The sequence below is a fragment of the Ursus americanus genome, chromosome 34 (genome assembly GCF_024610735.1).
Source record: "Ursus americanus isolate L20-20 chromosome 34, mUrsAme1.1.p, whole genome shotgun sequence".
Taxonomy (NCBI): Eukaryota; Metazoa; Chordata; class Mammalia; order Carnivora; family Ursidae; genus Ursus; species Ursus americanus.
This window is the reverse complement of record NC_142160.1, coordinates 17,797,217-17,818,459: the sequence shown is the minus strand read 5'-3', so window position 1 is coordinate 17,818,459 and position 21,243 is coordinate 17,797,217. Positions and strand designations below refer to the sequence as shown.

Below are 21,243 nucleotides of genomic sequence, written 5' to 3'. Positions count from 1 at the left end.
CAAATATTTCAGGCAGAAGGTCCGTGTGGGTGTGTGGCTGGCACACATTTGGAGGGAGAGGGGATGGATGATACGGCATGGTCATAAATTGTCAACATTTGGGCAATCTTGAAAGGTGCAGAGGAACCCTTGTACCATTTCCCCCACATTTTTGCAAGTCTTAAATGATTTCAAAATAAGCCTAAAAAGACTGATCTTGACAGGTGGGAGACCTAGCTGGGAGGAGAACTCTAAATGTGGAATACGTCTGGGCTCCCTGAATTCAGTCGGTTCCAAACCCAGGTCCCAATTGTTGGGTTTCTAAGGAGACTGCGGTCCCCTCTTCCTTCCAGCCAGAGTCCCTCCATTGTCCGCCCTCTTGGCTGAAGAGACACTGGGTGTGGGGCTGTCCTGGCTGAGCCCCCCTGGTGACCTGAAAGCTCAGCGTTGTCTTTCCCCGGCCTCCACCCTGCCGCCAGGTCCCCACGGAGAAGCCTGCATTCCTCTGGGATGCGACGCTGGGATCTGTTTTTCTATCTCCTGGACGAGTCCAGTACTGGGCTCACCCATTGCACCATCAGGACAGAGTCGGTTATGCTGCAGGAACAAAGTGCCCCCAGAGTTCAGCTTCCTTAACACAATGAAAGATGATTTCTCACTCGTGCTCTCTATGTGGGAGGGTGTGTTGGGGTCTCTGCTCATTGTTCTCGCTCAGGCAGCCTGGCTGATTGAGCCTTTGTCTTGTCTCATGTCAAGCACCACAGTAGAGGAAAGGCAACGTGGGAAATGACTCACGGGCTCCTTAAAGTTTCCTCCTAAAAGAGACGGATGTTGGTTCCACTTCTATCTCCCTCACGGTGGAGTAGAATCCTAGCTGGCATTGGTTGGGGGGGCGGGGGGGAGGATCTTTGTATCATCCCCATGACCCTCACAGGCTGCCTCTCAGCAGGTAAGCTGAATGTAATGGTTACATTTAGAGCACGCCTGGCCAGCTCAGTCAGTGGAGCATCCCACGCTTGGTCTCGAGTCATGAGTTCGAGCCCCACTCTGGGTGTAGAGATTACTTTAAAAATAAGTTTTAAAAAAGTCATAGGAGAGCAGCGTGAGAGGCAGGCACCCCAGAAACGAGGATTCCGCCTGCTACCAGGGGCAGAGGGAGGAAGACAGGTTGGCCAGAAATCACCAGGAGCATTTCCTCCTGGGAGAGACTGCTGTCCCCGGGGTTCCTCTGGGCTCTGGCTGTGACTGGCCCAGGCTGCCGTCATCCCGCCCTCACGGTCTTTGGCTGTTCTTTTCTCAGGATGTTGTGTGTGTCGGATGATAGATGTGTGCGTGTGCCCCAGACATTTGCAGGCTGCCTGCGCCACTGGGCGCTGCACTGGGTTCTGGGATATCGGGAGCTCGTTACAAAGACCGGGAAGAAAGCAGATCCTGTAAATGCAGAGTAGAGCCAAGCCCAGGTGTCAAGAGACCATCGTATTTCGGAGGAAGAGGGTGGCGGGAGGCAGGGAGGGAAGCGGAAGGAAGCCTGCCCGGCAGTTCCGGACACGCAGTCTGGGTTGTCCGGGCTGCACGCGCTCTGGCTTAGAGTAGGGCACGTGCTGCAAAATGTGCTCGTGGGCGGGGATTAGAAGTCATGGCTGAAAGGCCTTCAGTGTGTCGTTTCTTTGCCAACAAATATGAGGCATCTGTCACAATAAGGCTAATTTTGCTTACATTTCGGTGATACTTTATAATTGATAAATCAGTTACCTTGAAAATCAATGGCTCCTTTTACAAATGAGGATGCAGAGATAGGGAACTGTTGGGGCCCTTAAAGGTCCCAAATGCACTAGAACTGAGGGTGCTTATTCCTGGCCCAGGGCACGTCCCACTAACCCATGCTTCCTAGACCTGTTGGAGATTCTGCAACTGAGATCCTCTCCCTGCCGAGGATCCCACAGTCCAGGGGGAAGAGTTTCTAGCCCCTCTTGATGGACAGGGGCGCAAAGCCATGCTGATTTCATCACAGCCCTCGGTTTGCCCGGAGTCAAGTAAATCTCTAAGATCTCCCTTTTCTCCAGCTTCCTGTTGGATCGTTAGTGAGGTTGAATAATACAAGATATGAGCAACTTTTCAGGGAGTACCATATACACACAAGCAGATCACAGCTGCCAAACGGATGCTTTGCTGACTCACAGCTGCCAGCGAATGCCCAGCTCTGCATGATGTAATTGCCCTGAGATGTGGCAATCTGGGGGAGCAGAGGAGAGGCCAGATTCCTGTCTCTCTCTCAGCAGGATTCTCTTGTCTGTGCAACTTGTAGCCGAGGGATGGGATGTTGGATCTCTGTGGCCAACGGCCAACACATGGACATGTTGAGAATGTAAGCCAACCATATCATTTTCATGTGCTAAGGTTCGGCACGATTTCTGGCCCCATGCTAGCCTTACATTGATTAAATGAGATAACTTGTATACACCTCTTGGCACACGGGAAGTGGGCAATAAATGGTAACTGCTAGAATAGTAATAATTACAGCAATAATCTCAAGTACTGTAATAATGGAGCCATAGTATTAGGGCAATAGTTAATGAATGATAGTAATGATAAATATAATATTATAGCAATAATTGGCCTGGGGGGGTTGTGATGGGAGTGGCTCTGCAAATGGGAAGTTTTATCAGTGATGTATGATGACAAGTAAGCAGACTGTATGGGAACTCTCTGCACTTTCTTAGTTTGGCTATGAACCTACCACTGGTCTAAGAAAGTCTACAAAGTGATATTTAAAAAAAAAAAAATGGAAAAAGCAAGCCAGCCGGCACAGCTAGTTGGTGATATTAGTGTTTGTTCTCTGCAGACCAGGCCCTCCCTTACTGCTGCATTGAGGACCTGCTTCTGCCAGGACAATAAAAACAGTTCTTTTCCAATTGCTCTGCCTGCCATACAGATGTTCAAATGACAATGATGATCCATAATGATGATCCATGGCTCTTGGGTTTCTCTGTTCACTATTGGGTGCCGAATGCCGTTGGCACTGGCCCCAGGGGCTGATGGGACCGAAAGCCACAGGTGTCACGGTCTTTCTGTGGCTCTCCCCGAGTGAAGCAGCCACATCGTCTACACTGGTGGTGGCTGTAGCTGAGTGGCTTGTGTGTGAGTGGAGATCATCCCTAATCCATAACCTGGGGAAGTCTTGTCACCAACAGGGTGGCTTTTTTCCTTCGCACAGTGAAAGGTTCTCTTTCCTTCGTGCAGGAAAATGCCCAGCTAATCAAAGAAGTGCAAGTGGACAAGGTCTGCGCCCTCTCCAGGGACCAGGTCGAGGCCATCAAGCAGCTCTGGCAGGACCCAGGAATCCAGGAGTGCTACGACAGGAGAAGGGAGTACCAGCTATCGGACTCAGCCAAATAGTGAGTGCAGAGCCCAGGGGCGCGGTGACCACGCTTCAAAGAAGCTTCTCGCTGGGGAGAAAGTAGCTGCCTGTAAAATGTGGGCACTTGGGGGCAACACTACCTCCTTCCCGCTTGTCACTATGCCCCTCTGACTCCTTGGTGCATCGTACCTCTTCACAAACACTGTGGACCCCCAGATCTCTGTCCTTGCCCATACCCCTTTCCTCGCTGTGTTCTGAGCCTCTCACAGGAGAAGCTCAATCAAATGTGGGGTTCCTTGGAGGGAACTCATCTCATTCGGGGTGCTGAAATCTTCTAACCTTAATAAGGACTACCACTGCCTCTGGCTTCTCCTCCTCTCCATATCCCTCTGCCTTCCGGTCTCCTGATCAGTAGGCAGCAGCATCTATTGCTCTCAAATCTAAAACCAGAGTTTAGACCAGCAGTGCAATAGGCCCGCTCCAGTGGCTGATCTGGTGCTGCCCTCTGGTGGGCAAGACAGGTTCTGCAGGCCCCGCACCCGGAGGAAGCTCAGTCCAGGAGCCCTTTGCTTACTGACTCCCTGGCAAGGCCTCTACACTCTAGTTTTTGGTTCATAAAGCTCTTGTTTTAAAGTATAATCCCTAAAGTTAGATAAAATAGATGGTCCTGCATACAAATTATCCCATGGTGATCAGAGAACTTCCTTGTCTTAAATTCCGGAGGCAGTGTCTCCGTCAGCTGGTCACTGGACATGTTCCTGCTTGAAGAAGCGGTTCTTCCGGCTTCTGCAGCTCAGCTCTTTCCCTGCCGCCCCGGTTCCTCTCCCATCCTCTGAGGGCCCCAGAATCCCTTCCCCTTTCCCTCTGGGTGTTGCTGTTGCCCTCCGAGATGGTGGGGTGGGTGGTTCACCCTGATCGTCTGGACAAGGCCATGGGCAGGAGAGGAAACCTGAAATCTCACCTCCGGTTTCAGTGGCTTCCTTTGGGGCTAGTGCCGGGCTGGGTCTCTCATGCCATGACCCCAGGTTGGCACAACTGATCTGAGTACAGGGACATTTAGGTGCAGTACAGCAGCCAAGTAGGAAAAGGAAATAAAAGAAGCCCAGAGAAGGTATGGGGTCAGCTCAGAAAAGAGCCAGAAGGAAGGAAGGCAGTGTCCCAGGGAGCCCGGCACATGGCCATCGACAGCTGTGGAGCGAGCGACGACTCCAGGCCCGTGAGGCCATCGCTTGCCCTTCCCTGAGACCACCTCAAGTCCTTTGCTTCCGTGAACGTGCTGGGGAGTGGTCGGGGCTCCTGACATAGACCCATTTGGAAGAGCTCATTGGCGCTGCTGGAGAGCTCAGTGGAGCCCTGGAAACTGGGGCTAGGGTGCTGAGAGGAATGTGGGGAACGGCTGGGGGACCGTGATGCCCCGGAGAGGGTGGCACTCATACACCCAGCAGCTGCCCCACCTTTGGGACTGCTGCGTTGACTCAGTCCAGGCCCATAGGTGTCATCTGCTGGGCTAGGACTGTCTGCTTGTTTGGACGGGCATTCATTTCGCAAGAACTCCCTGTATGCCTGCGGTGGGCCAGGCACCGTGGTGAGGGCTGCGGGTGCGACCTGTGCTCTCTGTCCTCAAGCGACAGACGGTCCGATGGAGGGTCGTTCTCTTCCTGTACTGAGGGCTGCTCAAGGACTACGGTCCCCCTGCCACCCTGGCTCCCCATCATGCCACTTGCTGGGCACTGAGGAGCTGTGCAGGGAGGAGGCGAGGCCAAGCTTTGCTGTGCAGAAGGCCCCAAAGCACCACCTCCATCGCTGGCCGGGGCCTGGGTTACAGTTCTTTTACTCAAAAATGCCTTGCATAAAGGCCTTGAAGTTAAGAAGCAAAACAAAAAAGTATCTTCTCATTTTGCCACAGAAAAAGTGATTTGTTTTCACCTTAGGAGTTTTACTATGCAGCCAAAAATAATCCGAGACAAGTGTTGGCTGATTTTAGATGTTTAATGTCCCAATAAACAGTAAACTAACTTTTTCTTGTCATTTTGAAAGAACTTTGAGTTGGCCTGTTCTATACCTTTATATTCTCATAGAAACTCAAATTCATTGAGCAAAGCCTTCAAAAACAGCATCTACGTTCTATAATGTTTGTGGTTGGGGGTGGGGGAGGAGGGCTTTGAAGGAGGAAGGCAGCTGAGAGGTTAGAGAGACCAGATCCCAACATCCTCTCCTTCTGACCCACTGGCTCCCTCCCTGGCCAGGGAGAGAGAAAGCGTAGAGCCCAGAGGAAGAGATGGCATTATTCAAATTTCCCAGAGGGCTCTTGGAAGCTTCTATCCATATTCTCTCCCCAACAGTCACAGCTGGGGGGTGCAGAGACCTGGTCCCCTGCCAGCTCTCACGAAGGTCACTGATGGAATCCACGAACCTGAGTGGGGGCGCTGTGAGTTGGGGTGACTTCCCTGGAGTGGGGTGGACGTCTCTCCCATGTCTAAAATGAGTCTTGGTGCCTTGCTGTCTGATATCGCAGTTACCTGACTGACATTGACCGGATCGCCATGCCTTCGTTCGTGCCGACTCAGCAGGACGTGCTTCGTGTCCGAGTGCCCACAACTGGCATCATCGAGTATCCGTTTGACTTGGAAAACATCATCTTTCGGTAAGACTGTCTCCCTGACACGGTCCATTGGAACTTGTGTGGCCTTGGAAGTCCCCAGAGGGATTAAGTGTGTTATTCCCTAAAGGATTCTAGCTCCCAGAGCCATATGGTCCTCTCCATCACGAGTGTTTAACATTGCAAGAGGTCACCAGTCCTGGAATGGAGAGGAACTCACCTTCCTGTTCCCCTTAGAATAGAACAGTCTCCTTACTGAAGTCTGGAACGACCCTTAACATGTAACACACACACACACACACACACACACACACACACACGTATGTAACCACAAGTTGAAAATACTGATGCCTTTTCCCTAAACTTGAATATTCCTCTTTCCTTACAGTCCCCTCTCTAACATCTATCCGTAAAAGGAACAAAAGTAAGAATCAATACAGAAGTGTATTAACCATTACATAATATAAACTATTTACAGTTGTGCAAAAATGTGTGAATTTCCACATACAAACTAAGTACTTATAGGATGACTTAAGTAGATCCTCATTGCATTTAATTATGGCAAAAAAAGGCGGATCTGGAATGTACACACAGCACTGCTGATGTCAAAGCACTTTCATGTCCATTAGTTCCCTTGTTCCTTGTCGGAGTTCTTACATCATGCTTTTCTAGTCGGGATGACACAGGTTCGGTCCCGCCACGCCCAGGGCCTGTCTGGAAAGCCCATGCCATCTCCGGGCCTCCGGAGCACTGAGGCACTGGGGAGCCCTCTGGTCGAGCCCCTTGAAAATCTGCATCTGGGTGCCCATGAATTTATGACCGTAACTTTTTTAGAATCAGTGCTGCTTGCTACTTCCGAACCCCGAATCTGGTCCACACGTGTATTCTCTTTGGCCCCCTTGGTGTTTTCTAAGCCACTTTTGAGCCAGTATTTAAGAACTGGTCCATTTTGCTTTACAACATTTGATACCTAGTTTCTCTTGAAAGGTTGAGGGGCTGGTCTTGGCTACACTTCTGTCCAGCAGGGCTTGGCTGCAGCCGCGCAGCGGTCAACCCTCTAGACGGGACCCCAGCATTCTCGAAGTTGCCTGCTGTTCTGTGGAGAGGCCCAGTTGACTCGTTTCCACAAGCTGCCTGCCTCCTGGAGCGTGCGAGCTTATGAGCCATCTTTGAGCTCTGACTCTCTTAAGTCTTTCCCCAAAGCCCCGGATAGAGCCTTTGGATTGCCATAGAAGACGGAGGAAACTTGCAGGTCTTTATAGGCCAGAAGGGGCCACATCCATGTAATGCAGAAAGGATTCATGGATGAATCTGAGGAGCGGTGAGAAACAGGCAGGGGTGAGGGCCTGGAAGACTGCCCGCCTTCCCGCCCCTCGAGTGTCTGGTGTGTGGCACTCGACAGTGGTTAGAGCGATACCTATGGGGCTCCTGGTGCTTTCGGCCTGGCCTAATGCAGCAGCTTCCAAACCAGTGTCCAAGCAGGCTCCCCAAGTGCCCTCTGCCCGTCTTCAGTGACTTCACTTCCATTCTGTGCCTCCTTTGCCAGGAAACACCTAGGGTTCCTCTCTGCTGCAAGCAATAGTGCTCAAATACTGGCATCTTAAGACCCCTTTTCACTCTAAAAAATTATTGAGGACGTAAGGAGTGCTGATTCCCACCGTATAATGATGCCTGTCCTTTTTTTTTTTCTTCCCAAAGAGCCAAATATGCTAACCTTTGAATGCTCTGTTTCTGTCGAACAGGATGGTAGATGTTGGTGGCCAGCGATCTGAAAGACGGAAATGGATTCATTGCTTCGAGAGTGTCACCTCCATTATTTTTTTGGTTGCTCTGAGTGAATATGACCAGGTCCTGGCTGAGTGTGACAATGAGGTATGCTGGGGGGCGGTGGCAGTGGCAAAGAGAGACCTAGTCTGCGGTTTGCAAGAAGCCAGGCTGCTCTGGCGCTGGGCTCTATTCTTCAGGTGAAACTGTCCTGCTAGTCAGAGTGTATTAGCAGCAGCACCAGCATCGTCTGCGTGCGTGTTAGAAATGCATGCCCAGCCAGTCGACCCACTCTGGATAAATCAGAACTTGTATTTTAACAAGATTCCAGGTAATTCAAATACACGTGAAAGTTCGAGAATCACTGGCCTGGAAACCTGGTTCTCTGAGGTGGATGCACACTGGAATTCCCTGGAGATCTTGAGGAGGAACCTGGCACGCGGGTCCAGCTCAAGATTCTGATTTAGTTGGGGTGGGTGTGGGCTGAGCCTGGGAGCTAATCTCGGGGGTGCCAAGGGTGGAGCCTACGTGGATGCTTGTGCATGGGTCCCTAGCCTTGTCTGTATATTGTAATCCCCTGCGGAGTTTTTTTTTAAAAAGACTGTCTTCTGGACCTCAGAGTAGAGATCCGTAGTTCTCGGGTTCGAGTCGGGGGCATCTTTTCCAAGCCCCTCAGAGGTGCTCGTGCACAAAGTTGAGCAACGCTCGTTCTAATAAATATCTGGGAGCAGGCTTCCCAATCTCTCTCCACAGTGCTCCCAAATTAGGTCGCAAACTGAGCTGGGGTGAGGAGGGGGTCTGATGCTTAGAGCTGCTCTGACATACCCCGGCCAGGCATTCCACGTCCTCTGCAGAGCTGCCCTAGTGCTAGCTGCGGGGACCTGCGTTGACATCTGCCCAGAGGGTGGAGAGAGCCGTCACTGTCACTTCTCTGCGAGGTGGGGCTGTGTTCTGTGGGGTGCCATTGTCCTCCCCTTGTCTTTTCCGCAGCCTTGCACGAGACATCCTGACCTCATAGAAGAGTGTCTCTTCCTTCTAGGTCATGGTAGTAAACCAGAAAAGAGTTCTGCCCAGGCTTAGGCAGTAACTGAACAAATTATATCTTGTATTTCTTGAGAGCAGGCTTTCCTCTGAGGAGCGGAGTTACATTAGCTAATTAGTGGAGGATTAACCCATTTACTGGTGTCATTGTGCAAAGAATAGCAGTGTTGGCTGCCACCCAGCTCTTCCAGGAGGGACATTTTTTTTTTTTTCCAAAAAGCAAAGGCTTCAAGTTATCAATATGAAAAAAGAGCTCCAAATTCATCTCAGGATTATTTAATGATGTCTCCCCAGAAGCTCAAAAGATTATTCAGGGGGGACGAGGGACCAGTGCTTCAGCTCCGTATGCTTACAGATTAGGCGTTTTCTCCTCTCCTAAAAATCACAAGGTGTTTGGAGAGGAATTCCACTCTAGACTTGCCCTCTTGGGTGCAGATATGTGTTGTGTCCACTCACTGGATTTACAGGAATTGTTTCTTCATGTGTAGTTGACCCTTGAAGGACACAGGTTTGAACTGCATGGGTCCGCTTAACCATGAGCTTTTTTCCTGATAAATATGGTACAGTAAGTGTATATTCCTTATGATTTTCTTCGTAACAGTTTTTCTCTAGCTTTAGTGTAAGAATATGGTATATAACATCCATCACATACAAAGTATGTTAATTGTTTGTTATTGGTGAGACTCTGGTCAACAGAAGGGTATTGGTAGTTAAGTTTTTGGGGAGTCAAAAGTTAAATGCACGTTTCGACTGTGCCAGGAGATCACCCCAAACTCCTGCGGTGTCCAGGGTTGGTCAACGGTGCTGTAGTTCCTTGGAGATCATGATTGTTAAGACCATACTAAATTTTTTTAAAGCCTTAAAAACAACTGAGGGGTTACCTGTCTAGTAATAAATTCCACATCTTGATTGCCAAAAAGGCAGTGAATAGGAGAATGGACCCAGGAAGGCAGGGAAACAGATTTATGGCGTCCCTCTGGAGCCGGGTGTGCATGGCTTTCGTGCTCCTGACTACTGCCCTCTATTAAGGGAAGTTCTTCTTAACTCTTAGAAAGACTTGAGAGCACGGGGCATGTGACTCTTGATCTCAGGGTCATGAGTTTAAGCCCCACACTGGGCTCTGTAGCGCTTACTTAAAAAAATTTTTTTTAAATACCTTATTAAAAATACTAGAATTATTGTCACCAGGTAAGATTTGTAAGTGCCCTATTTTCCCTAAATTAGGAACATTTGCTATATTCTTGCCGATGTCTAATGTTAAGAAATTTTTACTCTTCTACATAATTTTGACCAGTTCCTACTATTACATGGGCTTGGGACCTAATTTAAACACTAGTATGCTCATCCATAAAATAACAGACCTCGCCTGTATTCCCCACCTGTAACGTGTGGCCCACGGAAGGCGCTCAGTAGTGCCAGTCGCCTGCCCTGCCAGTGTCCAGCCTTCCTCTCCTGGTCTGGAAGCTCACCTTCAATTGAAGTGGTTGTCTTGGGTCTAAGTTATGCACTTTCCCCACTTGGTAATCCGAATAATTAAAACTTTTGTCAAATATAGGTATGAACCTTTTTCTAAGTTTCACAAAAGCCTTTGTTATATTTTATGTGTTTATTTGGGGTAGCTGCAGGAGAACTGAGCCAGAAGGGAAGGGGGGAAACAGAAGCAGGAGGTCTGGTGTCCTGGGCGGGGGGGGGGGGGGTGTCTCTGGGGAGAGTGGTGTGGAACCAGCGATTTGGCTTGTTGCTTCCAAAGTATTGTTTTTCTTTATTAACCCTAAGTCCCTTGTTTCTCACTTAGAACCGCATGGAGGAGAGCAAAGCCTTATTTAAAACCATTATTACCTACCCCTGGTTTCTCAACTCGTCTGTGATTTTGTTCTTAAATAAGAAGGATCTTTTGGAGGAGAAAATCATGTACTCTCACCTAATTAGCTACTTTCCAGAATACACAGGTAAGTGTATGTCCCTCTTGTTGACCTCCCTGGCACCCAGCCAGTGTTACTGATACGACCCCAGGGGCCTCCCCAATCAGCCTGTTGTCTCAGCCCCTCCACATGTGCCAACACCCTTTGTGAACTCCACCTGGTCTTCCAAAACCCAGCTCAGGCACGGCCTCCTTAGGGAAGTCCTGCTCACATCTGCGCTCAGCTGTGCCTCCCTTGGCCTTCCTCTGGAGCTTGTCCGTGTGTGCAGCCCCAGAGGCAGAGCCCCTGCCCGGTCTGCCGTTGCCTCCCCCGTCTGCCGACAGAGTACGTGCAGGTTATAGTGTGGCAGCCCCCTACCGGGCACACGGTAGACACTGAAGTCTGTATATATAGGATGGAGCCCAGGCTGGAAAGTTACTGTCCTGTTGCTATTTCTGGTACAGGAGGTCTTAAGTATCAGCAAGTTTGATACTGATATTTAGAGCGGTGTTTCAGCACCCCATTTCCTTTTATTAACTGCATTGCCCACGTGGTGAGAGCCCTCACGCTGTAAGATCAGACTTGGGTGTCTAATCAGGGTCCCATGTTCGTCCTTTCCCTGCTCCTAGTGCACTTCTGGTTTGGGCCACTCGGGCGGACAGAACATTAAATTGGGTCACAGTTTTTCAACAAATTGCTTAAAAGTACACTTTTTAGATAGGGTGGACACTTTAAAAGTCTCTTTTACAGGTTCATTATGAGCTAGAATAAAACGCAGCACCCCAGGTAAGCTCTTCTCTAGGAATAAGAACTCAAAGAAGGATCCCAAGTAAGAACAGGAGTATCCTGACACTGATTTGGGGGACCCAGGGGTTAGTAGCTTTCTGCTTTATTCCTGTAACTGCAACTCTTGACTAGGACCCAAGCAGGATGTCAAAGCCGCCAGAGACTTTATCCTGAAGCTCTATCAAGATCAGAATCCTGACAAAGAGAAAGTCATCTATTCTCACTTCACATGTGCTACAGACACGGAGAATATCCGCTTCGTGTTTGCTGCTGTGAAAGACACAATTCTCCAACTCAACCTGAGGGAATTCAACCTGGTTTAGAAGCTGCTGCCCACGCCTCACCCATCCCAGAAGACGGGATTTGCAAGCTCCTCCCGTTTAATTTGCAAGTGCTTGTGACGTCACCCACCTGGCCGGCAGCACCAAGCCCACCACGCAGGCCCCAGGGACAGGTGATGGACCTCTAAGATATGAGTTTAGCCAACTTTTTCAAAGTCTGTATTTCTAAATTGTTTTTATATTTCTTTTCTTGACTTTTGGTTCTGATGTTTTACAGAATTTTTAAAAGCCACTGTGATTTACTGTGTTAAGTTAAAGTTAAAGTGTGTCTAATAGTCCTTAACACATCCTGTAACAGAGGGGTTTGTTAATTTATAGATCATGCCTTTAGACCTCTAGGGTTAATTTGGTTGGCGTTTGTTTTTGTTAAGAAAGTTAATGGGTTTGAAGCTTTTTATTAAATCTTGAGATTTTGAGTGTTTTACTCTCTTCATGCTGAAGTATGCATTTAACGTGCCATCAAAGATTATTTCTAAGCCAAATTAATGACAGCATCAATATATCTTAGTTTTGCCATAATTTGAGCACCATGCAGCCGAAGTTGACATAAATGGGCTCTAGACAGCATATATGTTGTGAAAAATTGTGTGTGTATATATATGACCAAGTTTTGTAAACGGCTAACAGCCTAAATTGTTGAACAAATGTAACCCCTGCCAAAGTTCTGATGGCCACCACAGACGTGCTGTTTGAACCATGGACGTTGTGCCCTTCTGAGGCTAAGAATACACCATTCTGCCATTAGCATGGGAGTATGTTGTGTTTCTTTGCTGTGACTTTTATAACTCAAGTGTCCTTGTAGGGGAGGAAAAACAAATTTCCTTTTTACCTTCTAGGTTTTTGGCTGAAATCCCCAAACAAACAAAACAAATTTACAGAGGAGAAAAAACCACACCACCTTAGTTTAGTATGTATGCCTCTGTATACAGGAGAGATACCCAGAATGGAGTCACTTCCCGAATTGGCCAGGCTCTCCCCTTGATTCCTCCTCCCCCCAACATCTTCAGCTGAAGAAGGTACTCACCTGTGGGAGGCTAATCAGGCAAAGCCCAGAGTAAGGGTGTTAGGGTCCGAGACCCTAACAGATGAAGATTTCGCACGTACCTGTAAATTTCCCTCGTGAAAGGGTAGCTCCTGCTGGGTGTTCAGAGCCTTTGCTGCATCTCCTGTTTCTTAAAAACAGCTCAAAATAATTCTTATGCTAAAGAGGCATATTGTGGGGTGCCACGGCCTGCTCCCCTTTGGGTCTGCCTTTGTTTCCCAGCCCAGAAGCTGAGCGGATTGACAGAATTGTTCTGTATTTTCACTGAACTAGTCTGTCTTGAAAACAGATCAGGCTGGTTAAAAAGTTGTGTCATTTCAGGAGGTGGAGGGGCAAGGGGGAGCCCAGTTAGACCTCTACAGTGCAAGCAGGGATTTAATAAGCATTTCTACGGGGGAAAAGGGGGATGGAGCAAATCACACACTATATCTCCGTCCTGAGGGTAGCCAGTCACAAGATTTCTACATGCTGGGGTCAAAGGATCATTTGCAGTTTGAATGCCTCTGCCATCAGGTGTTGAGGTAAACTTTGTGGGCCAACAGGTATGAAGACTGTAAACATGCACTACTGTGGCATTTCTGTGGAGTTTGTATCAAGTCGTGCACGTTCAGTTTGCAGGGCTTGGCCCCACATTTTTGCAAAACTGAAATAACTTTTGTAAGTGACAAAAGACTTACAGAATGGCCGTCATTAAAGATCTGATGAGAGTTCGCTATAATGCAGCTGACAAGGACATCTGGTTACTTCTGTGACCCGCATTTCAAGATACCTAGAATTCTCAGTGAGAACACGACAGCAGGACATATCAAATTTCTAGGAATTTCATGCAGTTTGTTTTTAGTGATTCAAAGAGTAGAGGAAAATTGGGAACGTTAGTTTGAAGAGGTCTATAGCAAGATTATGCGAGGAAACTGGAAGAATTCAGGATTAAATCCCTTTACGGGTAAATAAAGAACCCTCAGACGACACAGCTAGAATGTGATATCCACGAGGGTGTATTACAGCTCCTACTGAAGCACCATCTCTCTCTGTAACCACCCCCACCAAAGATAATGACAATAAAATTGCACTTGGCCTGATTATTTACAATAACAAGAATAGTGGCTGACCATATACACTCTTTTAAATGTGTTTTATTGGAACTTACTGTAAGGAATCTCAGGTTGAACTTTTGAGGTCAGAAAGCCAAGCTCTTCCCCCATTTTGCCTACAGTACCTATGGATTTGGGTTAGTTCCTCTCTAAGGTCCCTGCATCTGCCAGGAAGTTCCCTTTCTCACTCGCCTGGTAAGGCTGCCTGGAACCCTGTAAGAGGGCTGTGCTAACTCCATAAAGTCAACCGAACCTTCTTCAAACTTCACAGTCACGTCCGATTCTGTGGACGTTTGCAAATACGACATTCCACTCAAAGTCGTGGTAATATAACCAGTGTTTCTAACTACAAGAACAGATGCTTATTGAACTTATACAAATAACTGTATTACCATGAAAATAAGAATGGCTATGAGTTTCCAAATTCTGAAGGGATCAGGTAGGGAGAAGAAAAGTACTTGTTTCATCTTGTTCATTAATGTGTACTTTACCAAACTGCTGTAAGTCATAGGTAGCTTAAGAGAAAAGGAAAAGGTTTCCTTAAATCCGGAAATAAGCATTTCGAACAAAGTCATAAAAATTAAAATCATCCTCAACCGTTCATTCAGTCCCATGTAACTCTCGTTGATCCTGATCTTTCACTAGCAATTTTATAATTCCACTTTTTCCATAGAGTTTTGTAAGTTCAGTGATAGGATTTGAAAGTTACCACAAACCTGTACTTGTCGGGAGTCCTTTCCGTGAATCTCTCTGAAGATGGAGTTTTGCAAAAGCAAAACAATAGCTTCTGTACATGGCAAGACACTTTAAAGATCTGGTGAGCGTTCACTATAATACAGTTAACATTTGGTTATTTCTGTAACATACTATTTTAAGATAATATGTAGAATTACAAGTGGTAACATACCATGACATAACAGATTTCTAGGAATTATAATTTCTGGAACTTTTATGTTAATAACATGTACCTATACAAATACAACCTAAACGAAGATTAGCATCACTTATTTGCCAGTGCTTCCCATGTAATTTAACAAAAGTCTAATTTGTTTAATAGCTCTTTTTATAAGGAAAGAGAGAAATCTCGAGATGTTCCAAGGGCCCTCTGGAATATCCCTACTTAGTTCAAGGTCAGAAAGACTTCATTTAGAATTTGAATTTCAGCTCTTTAAAATATCAGTAGTTTTGAACACTTGACTAGAATTAGGAAACAATACTTGGTTACCTATTTAACCAAAGTGACGAAAGATTTTAAAGGCAAATACAGAAGGTTACTAGTTGTGAGCAAAACTTGGCTCTTCATATTGAGAAGACTCAGTTTTCTTAAGTAATCAAAGACCTGATAGAGATAACCCGAAACACAGGAAATTATTTCAGTAGAACACAAAATCTTTTGCTTTCTGGTCCGCTTACTTAAAAGACAGAAACCTTTTACAGTTTATCAGGAGCAGACCAAAAGTCCGAGAGAACTTGGTCCTTTGTTATGAGCTAGACTTCAAGGCCTGACCTTCACTGCCCCCTGGCCTGTACTCACCATCCTCTGTCCTACATTTTTCCTTTGGCTCTTCTTTCCCGTTTGTCTCCTAACTCAGGCAAATGCGAACCGAAACCGCCCTTCAGGCAATAGCACAGCAACTGCCCTGGTAAGACCTCCAGCAGGCCCAGACCACCCAGACCTGTTTCAGCTTAACCCCTGGCTCGCACCTGAGCAGATGGACCATGGAGTGACCTCTAGAGTGACCAACAACCTTTACCTCATTGTAATACTAAAATCTCCACCTAACAAGGAGCACAAGCCTCATTGACGTAACGTACAATGTGGCGTAGGCATCTTTCCTTAAGGTGCATGTGGGATCTTATGCCTGCCTCCATATATGATGACAAGAGATCCCCTTTTTAGAGGTGTTTTTGGTTTTTTTTTTTAGATTTATTTGAGCAAGAGAGCAAGTGAGCATGTGCCCATGACGTGGGGAAGGGGAGAGAGAGAATCTGAAGCAAGGCTCCATGCCCGGTGCAGAGCCTGACCAGGGGCTCGATCACATGACCTTGAGATCATGACCTGAGCCGATCAAGCGTCAGACACTTAATGGATGGAGCCACACAGGCACCCCGAGAGATCCCCCTTTTTAAATATTCATCCTAACCCTAAATAAAAGGAACTCATCCACCCTTGCTCAGGGAGTCACAGCTTTTTAGTTACTCCCCATGAACTCCTTTTTTGTTGCAAATAAATTTTGCTTTGTGCGACAACTCAACCTGGTATAGTGTTTACCTGTGACTGGCCAAGGAGCAAACTCAAGTTGGTTCAGTTACACCTTTAGCAGATGGAAGAAAACCAAGCTTTAGTTTTACACGAGTATACTACGGAGAGTCAAGTTTATCTTTACACATTTATGAATTCATTCCATTTTAGCTAGCTTAATTACACAAGGTTTTCTCTTTCCAACTTTCTATATCCAATCAGTTTTCCCTTACTCTCTTCCTCTTCTGAAACAACTCATTCTACTCTAGAACACAACTTCTCTTTCCTGTAACAGAAATGCATCTTTGTACCTCCTACCTTTTCTTAACCCAAACCACATCTTACTTTCCTTGCATACAGAGAGGTTTTCCTTACTATTTCTAGTAGTTTTAATTCCCAACCCTCTGAAACCTTAATTTCTAAAACTAAGCAGCCGTTATCAACTGTAGTTTGGCAAATTTATGAATACATTTCATAATTTCTAGAAGCATATGCTGCTTCACAGTATAATTTTCCAATGTGGCACAAGACATTTACTAACAGACCCAAATATGTTTAGTTTCTCTGTATTAAGCCAAAAGTAGATAAACCTACATTCAGTGATGTTTCAGTATTTTATCATATTTGGAAATTTAGATAATTTCCATCATTTAACTTTGGAAAATTTTATGGATTAAAATTACCAAAAAGATTTTGAAAGCTATTTTAAAGTAGACATATGTTATAAAACATCATTGTTGAAAATTTCATTCATAAACTTTAATACCACTTAAATCTACTTAATTCACTCATTCTTAATCATACTGAGATTACTTCTAAATATTTCATGAGACATTATGGCCATCATCCTGTTATTTTGCTGACAGGTTTTGTAACAGAGATAACAGGAACTCATTTGACTAATAAACCCAGTAGAATAAAAGCTGTATGTCTGCATTACATCCAAAGCTGACAATCTTGAAAGCATACCTATTTCAATTAAACTAAACTAGGTTTTTTTTCTTTTACTGAATATTTTTCTAGATCATATGAACTTGGAAAACATTTGGGTTAGTTTCTATACTTCTGAGTCTAGAAATGCTTAATTCATATAAGCAGTTATTTCTGAGCGAATTAAGTAGAGCTGGTTTACAAATTAATTTTGGCAATACCATCTGGAGATAGAAAAATACCGTATCTACAACACACACAGACACACATAAACACAGAGACCTTATACCTATCACTGTAACATTTTAACTGTGAATCAGGTACAATTACACATAACTCAGATTATAAAAGAACAGCTGGACCCAAACTGTGTTTCTGGCAGATGGAATAAGTTTACTTATGGCTAACTCAGATGGCTAAGCAAGATTTGTATGGAAGACACCTTTTTTTTAAGAGTGCCCAATTTCCAAATAGGTCCTTTTTCCCTTCTGATGAGAATCATCTCCCTAAAGTCTTCATTTCAAAGAGATGGCTCTCAGATCCCAGAGACGATGGGGGTAGAAGATGTACATCAAAGGCACAGGGAAAGTATCCAAGTTGTCTCCAAGGGGTTTGGGGCATAGTTGCCTATTATCAGAAGTCTAGAGTAATTACTATTAAAATTTTTCCTTTTCTTGGGTGCAGAACAATTCTATTTCCAATATCCCAATCTAATACAATATCTGCAAGCATTCTGAGATGAAGAGGGGGAGGTTTTGGGATTGGTAAGGATGGATGGACTATGTATTCTAGAACTGCATTTCTAGTTTTGTAAAGATTTGTAAGACAAAAGATAGTATTTCTAATTCCTCAAGGGAGTAGGGGAGCCCGAATGATATTGTGGGGCTGACACACCTATCTAACTACATTATCTTCAGTTTGCTTCTTTATATCATTATTGGGGAAGACTTCCAGTCCAACTAAGAGGGAAGTCAAAAGATTCCTATGTCCAGGAACTTCAGGGTTTAATGCAGTATGCCTTGGTAAAGCGTATATAAAGCGTTCAACAAGAACCTCTGAATGCTCTCCTCTTTTGAGTGTATAATCCAACCTTGGACCAATTCACTTTAGGGGGAAAAGACTCTACTATTGCTTTTATCAGTCACTGAACATCAGCCTTAGCCAATCCGTTTCCTGATCATTTGCAGGAAGGCCTGGGAGAGTTCTGGCCATCCATTGCCTCTGTGAGGGAGCTGGCTGGCTTGTCTGATCACTACAACATAAACACAGGTGGGAAGACGACCCCTGAGCAGCCAGTCAAGGTCCCTGTGAATAGGGTTGTGAATGGCCCCTGATCTACTTCTTCTCTAAATCTGATAGAATTTTCTGAAAGTGGAGATAAGAGGAGCTTTGTAACTTCATCTTAAGAGAGTCCTTAAGAATGGATGCTATATTCCTTCATGTCCTCTTTTCAATTTATCATTCCATAAATACCATAAGACATCCATTTAGACCGAGAAACCTCTAAATTTTTTTTTAAACATTTAAGTATTTCCAATTCAAAGGATCCATCATCTGGCTATTGATGAGTAGAATCTTGTATTAATCTCCATAGGGACTCAAACACATGAGCTTTTTTTATGGCTTAACCGTGGATGCAAGAGGTGCCCCTTTGGGCAGACAAGAGGTGTCCAACCCTTGGCTGGAAAAGATGCAGTCCTTAAAAGATCCAGGAAGTTCACTCTTTGGGTTAGCCTAAGAAACCAAAGACCTTCCCTTGTCACAGGCAGTAAGAATGATGTAGTGAAAGGATGTCTCTTGCTTCCCATGAGAACGTGAGACACCTCTAGTCCCAGACCTGCTAATCTGTGACACCAGACGTATGCTACTGGAATGGGACTGTTCTGGCACTGAGACAATGAAGGTTGGGACGACAGGCCCCTTATGGACTGGGAACCCCTAAGACAAACCCCCCCTGAGAGCTGACACAGTGGGGTAGAGAGAACGCCGCTTCTCCCTTCTGTCTTGGATCCCCAGCCGTATTTGACTGGCTGCCACATATAAACCCATACTTGCATCTTCCCTCTAGTGGAGACCACGGTGAGTATTCTCACTGGTCAAAAAGCCAAGCTCTCAAGACACAAACAAAAATGAAAGGAAAACCTCTGGCCTATCGTTCTCCTCTTTATGACAAAAGAGACAACAGAGAACAATGACCGGACTCTGGAACGAAAGGGATCGACAGAAAACAAGGGTACTCATAACAAGAATCTTTACCAGAATCTCTAAACACAAAGAACTGTTCATACAAATATTTTCTCCTGCTAATGTAAACTTGTAAAGGATGAAGAAGGTGAAATCTTCCCTTCCTCTCAACTAGGCACAGAGCGGGAGCTAGGAGAGCTGATGTCGGTAAGACTTCTTACCCTCTGCCAGCTTCTGCCAGTTTTCCAGGGTCCTGTCTGCAGGCTCCAGAGGGAGTACGCTGTTTTAGCAAGTCCCATCATGAGTCACCAAACTGTAGGGGAGGAAAAATAATTTTCCCAATCCCTTTCTAGGTTCTTGGGTGGATCCTACCCCTGTAATAAAAGACAGATTAACAGAAGAAAAACAGTTCAATAACACGTCGACCTCCTGTAAACATGGGAGAAACCCAGAAAAACTGAGTAACCCTCTGAAATGGCCCAGGGTATCACCTTACCTCTTCCCCCCCCCCAACACGAGAAAGATGTTGGGGGTGGGGAAGGCCAGTTATGGGAGGTTACCAGGAAAAGTACGGTAAGGTCGCTATGCAGATGTAAGTTGGGTTCCTTCTCCAGGATTAAGAGTTTCTTGTGATGGAGAGTCATCCTTCTTTTAATACAGAGAGAGACACCCTTACAAATGGAGATTTGCTTATAAATGTCCCTTACAAAAGGTAACTTCTGCTTTTCCTGTGTCTGTTCTTAAAAACAATCCTTATGCCAAAGAGGCATGCTTTGCGGTGGCATCTTTTACTCCCCTTCATCCTCCTTTTTGAGGTATTCTGTATCCATCATCGTGTTGTGTTGGAGCTCCCTTAGTAGCTGGCCCGATAAAACAGAAGCAGGACCACCTGGGAAGCGCAGAATACTTCAAACTAGAGGCCCAATATGGGTTTTGTTTCTGCTTTTTATTTGAAAGTATGAGCACATGTACAAATACACACACAAGCATGTCACTTAGGGATTTAAGGTGTGATAAGTCTTCTCTCCAATCAGTCTACAAAACCTACCCAGGGAGTTTCGCTTGTTATGGAACAATGTGTCAGCGTTCCTGTAACTGCAACTGGGCGTTTTTATTAGCCAGCTAGAGGACAGTCGGGTTCTCATTCTGTTGGAACACTTCCAAGTGTGAAGCTAGTACAAAGCAGAAGAGCATCAATGCTGGAAAAAACAGGAATTATTCTTACAGCTCGGGATTCTACCACAGCAACATTAAGCTGTAAAAGCCAGCCTTCCCTCAGGGAATGAATGCAAAGCAACAGTTTTTCTGGAACCTGACAAAATGTTAAAAATTAGCTGGAACAGTGAAGGTCTAGGAAGAAAAGAGCCACGATAACTTTGCCCAAGGGAGCACAGAGATGGAACAAACAAAAAGCAGAACCATGGGGAGGAGGGGAAACACACCATGCACTCAAGATCAGGGAGGAACTGCTTCTGACCATCAGTTATCTAATGCTAAGCGCTCAAGACCACCAGTAATAGAGGGAATTAATGTAGGATTTTGTTTTTTAAATTCTTGCTAGCACTGAGTTATTGTTATTTTTAATTTACCTTTGGCTGACAAAGCATGTTAGAAAATGATGGCTTTCAATCAATTCTAGTACCAGGAAGGCTAGCTAATAAATCATAACAAAAGACAGTAATAACAAAGTATTTTCTTAAGTCTCGCAAAGGCTGAACTCCCCATATCAGAGGTAAATTAATCATCTCTGCCACTATTAATTAATTATGCAAGTAAAAAAATTCTCTCCTAGCCCTTCTTTCAAAATATGCTCCTTACTTACGGAGGAAATGAGCCATCTGAAGGTTGCTGAGGTCGGAGGAAATGAGCCATCTGAAGGTTGCTGAGGTCGAGAGGCACAGTCTCGGTGCTTTGCTTAAGAATTTACGAAGTATTAACCACAAGCTTTTAGTTCCCAAGGACCATGCTGGGCTGGAATGCTGTTG

At 45.7% G+C, this 21,243-nt stretch overlaps 1 protein-coding gene across 1 annotated transcript in view; it reads left to right on the top strand.

Moving 5' to 3' along the window:
• GNA14 (G protein subunit alpha 14) overlaps positions 1–12,513 on the top strand; it is a 179,737-nt gene extending 167,224 nt beyond the window's left edge. Inside the window, exons 3-7 of the mRNA XM_045781061.2 lie at positions 3,220–3,374; positions 5,853–5,981; positions 7,679–7,808; positions 10,537–10,690; positions 11,561–12,513. Coding sequence (XP_045637017.1) covers positions 3,220–3,374; positions 5,853–5,981; positions 7,679–7,808; positions 10,537–10,690; positions 11,561–11,751 — 759 coding nt within the window. The 3' untranslated portion in view covers positions 11,752–12,513. The remainder of the gene's footprint in view (positions 1–3,219; positions 3,375–5,852; positions 5,982–7,678; positions 7,809–10,536; positions 10,691–11,560) is intronic.
• Positions 12,514–21,243: the final 8,730 nt, after the last annotated feature.